We start from the raw sequence: 5564 nt of genomic DNA, 5'->3' as shown, positions 1-5564 counted from the left end.
GATGTTGGAAGTGGATCTGTTTTAGCCGCTTGATTGAAATGTGGAGAAATGTGGACGCGTGGATTGGTTCGTACACTGGTATGGGGCAGCGCAATTAAAATTTGATGGTCCGCTTTGAAGATGCCTTTACTAGTACCATTTTAGACGAAGTTTCTCTTGTACTAGTACCATTTTAGATGAAGTTTCTCCATACAGCAATTTCGGCAATCTTCGGATTGTACTCACCCGGTAAAGTATTTTACTCCCTCGATACAATAATATAAGACGTTTTAAATCACTTTAAAGAGGGAGTCTATACGAAGATTTGTAGATTTGTGGCCCGCAGACGCCAGTGGATCATCCTGGGATAAGGCATGTCTGCTCACTCGGTTCATCAGAACAAAACGAGGGGAGGTGTCAATATCACATTACACAAACTACAGTATACCATGCCACGTGTGTGAGCTTAATTCCAAACTTTATTATTGTTACATCGTACTAGCACTTGAAATGGCAAACACAAAGATACTCCGCCCATGGAAATCATGAAACTGGAACACCAAATACGTGTGTATTGCGAGAAGGAAACGAAAGCAAATCGAGCTCATGCGTCTAGCGGTGATCCTTGACGATCTTCTCTGTGGTGCCGGTGGTGTTGGTGTTGTCTCCGCCCATGCCCAGCGTGTTGGCCACGGCGTCCTTGGCGCCCGCCACGGCGTTCACCACCGTCTCGCCGGCCTGCTGGAGGACGCTGCCGGTCTTGTCCTTGCCGGCGACGGCGGACTCCTTGGCGTACTGCGCCGCGTCGTATGTCCTGTCTTGCGTGTACCGCGCCGTCTCCGCCGCCTTCTGCCCGGCCGCCTCGGCGGTCTCCGCGGCCTTCTGCTTGGCCATCTCCGTCTTCTCGCCGAGGAAGCTGCCGGTCTGGTCCTTGCTCTCGACGGTGCGGTCCTTGGCGGCCTGCGCGGTGTCTGAGGCCTTGTCCTTCGCTGTCTGCGCCGTGCCGGCAGCCCTGTCCTTGGCCGCCTGCGCCGTCTGGGACGCCTTGTCGGTGGCCTCGCCGGCCTTGTGCTTGGTGGCCTCCGTGGCGCCCTGCCCCTGTCCAGAGGAGTGGCCCGCCATAGCCGCGACCCGGTCTTTGGCCTCGTAGGCCTTGTGCTCGGCCGCGCCCATCAACTGCCCAGCCTTCTCCTGCAATGCAAACAGCACGGTCACATCCCATCTCAGACACGGCGCTTGGGCTCGTCGGAGACCGTCGACAGAAGTACGTACCTGGGTGTGGCCCTTGGCCTCGCCGGCGCGGAAGCTGGCCTGGTCCTGGTTGGATGCCATCCCTCACGTAGGAGCAGTGCTAAACTGGCTCAAACGAACTGACAGGAGCGGATCAGCAGTCAGAAAACAAGATAATCTTTAGTATCACTTCGGCTGTAGCTCAACTTGGTTTCGATCGGCTGTGTCTGACGAGAACGTATCCTGTGCACCCAGCGGACTCATGCACCTGGTGCTCCGGTGGAACATGAGCCCTTGGATTAAAAAGAGAGGGACAAGATGCGGTGCAAGGGGGGCTACTGGTACATTTTGCAAAACTGACCTTCGAGTCTAGCTAAATCGAGCGAATCGACCTCACAAACCCAGTCCGTCTATCCCCTTTTCCTCTGTCCCTGTACGACTGCTCCAGGTTGCCGGCTGAGCTACTGGAAAATTTGGGTGAATCCCTCTCTCCCCGTCCCTCTCCTGCTTCTGGCGTTGAAACACGAGTACCCAAGATCGAAATCATGATGTCCGGCGGCGGCTCGCTGTCATTTGCGTCTCTATACCGACGCGGGGCTGTAGCTTTGTGGATATGAGGAGAGAGGGATTCGCCCAATTCTGCCAAATTAGAATCTCTTAAGTGTAGTGTTTTAGATTCCGCACAACTAAGATGTGACGGTTGCTTATTGGCTGACAAATCAAAACGCTATGATACTATGCCAAATGCCGTCAGTTAGGCTGCTTTTGCCTGTCGAGATGGGTGTTCTGCTTTGCCGGGAGATTCAACATTATGTTGTCTGATTGCCTAGGGCTGGTAAATCCGGTTGAAGACGTAGACGACGAAGAGGGCTCCAAATCTTCAGGTTCTTGTGCAACTTCAGAAGCTAAGTAGTGTGCTTTCAGCTTTTGCAATTATCTTTGTAAAACGAGAAGCCAATATGGCAGCTCACGAGACTGCTAATTTTACCTCTCGTGCTAGTCCAGATCATGTCCGGTTGTTTCAGGCTCTGGTTTTTGTGGCACCATGTATTCAGCAAGACTTTAAACGTGCTACAAAAATAGTATGCGACTTTTTTTAGCTCAGATGGGCAGTTGTTGTACAATTTTACATGCATGCTTGTTTTGTTCCAATATGAACGAGATGATGTTCTGGCATGGAATCATCTAAAGAAAATGTGTCAAGAGATCTTCGGTTCAGCTACAAAATAACAGCACCACAACTACTTATAAAGTTGTTTTTCTAATACTCACTCCGTCCGAAAATACTTGTCATCAAAATGGATAAAAAAGAGATGTATCTAGAACTAAAATATGTCTAGATACACCCCCTTTTATCCATTTTGAAGACAAGTATTTCCGGACGGAGGGAGTACTTAATAGTACAGAGTTATATCCTGGTCAATTTGTTTTACAGAGTTATAACTTTTGATCTTTCCAACTGACTGAAGAATAAATTACATGAAAATTCTGCATTTTTTCCAAAGACAAAAATGAGTAATCAGGAAACAGATACATAAGCTGATACAAGAGCACAACTTCGATTTTCTCAGGTACAATGCATGGTTTAAAACAGAAGCTCGGTCAGATAGATGAACCGTATAAATGAAGAGGACACATGCCTTCATATGCAGTCTAACATATCTTCTTCATTTACAGCAGAGTAAGACTGCTACTTGAAAAGCAGAATCTACAGATATTCATACAGCTCAAACTTTACATATTCTATTGCAATGTCCATTTGAGATTTCTTGAAATTCAGGCATGAGTAATGTCAGAGTTTTAATCACTTCAATGCTGCAGACCGTCATCCAGTTATAAATTTGCCTGAAAATAAGACAAACATCATTGCAGGTTGTAAGTTATCATCACTCTCGGGCTCATATGTTGACCCCCATGTATGCACAATAATAGCGATTTAGTTCATGAACTGAAGCTCACACATTGGACATACTAATTCTTTTTAGCCTGTTGTAGCTATTTCCAACATTTTCGACCAACCGGATCGTGCCTTAACTATTTGAGAAAAAGAATCTAACAAGCGACAAAATCTACTCCCGTTGCCATAGTTGACCCAATGCTTAGAGCAGCACTTTCCATTGACTCCATGATTACCTGTTTTCCTGCAAATATAATCACAAAAAATCACATTCAGGTTCAAAAGTAGAGAACTAACCTACTAATCCATAGTTGACCCAATGAAGTACAAAGCAGCACACATCCAGATTTTTACCTCAGAGAAAAGCAACAATGTGCATTGCAGAAAGACAAATGAGGAACATTAACAATCAATGCCATGAAAGTTCAATTGGACATTGTAAAGGCCCTTTCCATTTAATATGAGAAAACTTAAGTGGGTCACAAGAACATATAATACATTGCTAGTTCATGTCCAAGAAAATCACAGGAACATCGATAGTAAACCTACTCTTGCCATGTATGGAGACTCTCAGGTTTCCATTTTTCTCACATACATGTCAAATTGCTTCATATCATGGCAAGAGTACATGATATGAAAATTGTATACAAATGAAGGATCAGAAACATAGATCGCATCATCAATTTTCCACTATCTGCAGTAATTACTGGTAAGAATTTCACCATTATAACTGCATGTCTCGCATCGATTCGGTGCTCACGCTTTTCAATTTCCTAAATGCCAGTGGTTTCAAACAAATTGGGGGAACTGACGAATTGGAAGATTAAAATATGACTACACGTGGTTGACAAAAAATCAAATTCAGTGCTCATACCTCGGATCCTTGAGCTGTAGAAAGATGATGGGTGGCTCGTAAGCAGCTACAGCGCCGGGTCGCTATGTAGACGAAATCGCTGTGAGCCGCCGGTGGACCACATGATCTGGATCCAGGGCAGTGGTGCGTTAACGGCGGAAGCCCTGGAAGTCTGACCCTAGCTCAAGCCTGCTGCGATGGTACATGATATGGCAAGGGGACGAACTGGGCTCGGGAAGGTCCATTCACTTGATTTAGATGTACTGCAAGGACTGTTTCGCAAATGTACCATCAGGTCCATGTGCTAACCGGATCATGTCCCTTAGTTTTGCATCGAACGAGCCATATATCACCGGTGCATCTGGTGCACGAGTTCGCTCGTTTCACCAGATACATTCCCTGCGTCTGACTGGCCTAGAGCGGAGCGGGGGGCGTTTATATAGCCCGCAGCTACAGGACACGTCGCGCGCCGGAGCACGTCCATGCCTGCCACGTATAAAGGACACGCAGTTGGACGCGTCCGTACCTTCGCGAAGCTGGATCGCTCACCCATATCACGAGCTAGCTGCTGATTCGATACACAGCACATGCGGATGCCGGTGCCCAAGGCCAAGTAGGAGTCTTCTGTCTGATCAACGTGTCCCAACCTCATTGCATCTCTATTCTTCAGTTCGATAGAAAATTATGCGCACATGCCATGCTTACATTACCACAGGTGGAAGCTATCCCATTAACTATGGTATGATGACGTAGAAGAGGGGGCACCAGGGACATACTCACTCATTTTTCTACGAGTTAGACATGGAGGAGCGAGCGCCGGGTGGCGGATTACCGTACGATGGCGAAGGCGCTGGTGCACGTCGGAGAAGGCATAGGCGCGGCAAATGTGGCTGCGGAGACCACCATGAAGACCGCAATTGAAGCCAGGAAATAAGATTCCGTGGGCGAAATCGATAAAGCAGATCTCGAGGCGCAACTATTTCACAAACTAAATAATAGTCGAAACAAATTCATCCAGCTAACCCTTTTGTGTACCGTCCGACAAGACAGGTCGGTGCTGCACGGCACTGAGTAGCGTCTAGCTGACAGGCGCGCTACACATCTGGCCAGTGTGTCACCCCAGGCCTCACTTTTGGTTGTGCAGCGCCTAGGTGAAAGGAGTTGCACTACCTTATATTAAAACCATTATACCTTTTAATCCGTGCATCCGATAAAAACATGCCTTATATGAATGTTGTGCATTTTTCTGTGTTCTACGTAATGGTGGCATTTTCATCTATGTTAGGATCAATTGCTTGGTGAAAACTCGGTTGCAGAAGTGCATTATAATATAACTGACAAAATCTGTTAAAACTTATAAACTTGGCATGATGAGAGCCATTGACCTATAGCTCTTATGCATTTGCATCCTACATGAGTTTTGCACTACATAATGTGTACTTTCACGCCATGCCTATGGTTTCCATGTTAATCATCTTTAACATGTTCATTTCTTGCATCTAAATGACTAACATGATATAAATGAACTTCGGTTACAGAAAGTTGCATTTTGTAAGATCCATAGTAATTAATCCTGACATCATATGAATATGATCTAATTATGAG

The 5564-nt window shown here is 46.4% G+C and overlaps 1 protein-coding gene across 1 annotated transcript; it reads right to left on the bottom strand.

Annotated features, from left to right (window-relative positions):
* Window positions 1-424: 424 nt before the first annotated feature.
* Window positions 425-1350, bottom strand: LOC119349266 (late embryogenesis abundant protein 19-like). The gene is made up of 2 exons (XM_037617293.1): window positions 1252-1350; window positions 425-1170 (listed from the first exon to the last, which is right to left on the bottom strand). The coding sequence occupies exons 1-2, from the start codon at window positions 1309-1311 to the stop codon at window positions 592-594; spliced, it is 639 nt and encodes a 212-aa protein (XP_037473190.1). The 5' UTR covers window positions 1312-1350; the 3' UTR covers window positions 425-591.
* Between the last annotated feature and the right edge of the window lie 4214 nt (window positions 1351-5564).

This window comes from Triticum dicoccoides, chromosome 1B (assembly GCF_002162155.2).
Source record: "Triticum dicoccoides isolate Atlit2015 ecotype Zavitan chromosome 1B, WEW_v2.0, whole genome shotgun sequence".
Lineage (NCBI taxonomy): Eukaryota > Viridiplantae > Streptophyta > Magnoliopsida > Poales > Poaceae > Triticum > Triticum dicoccoides.
The sequence above is the reverse complement of the archived record's forward strand: the minus strand, read 5'-3'. Positions and strand labels throughout refer to the sequence as shown.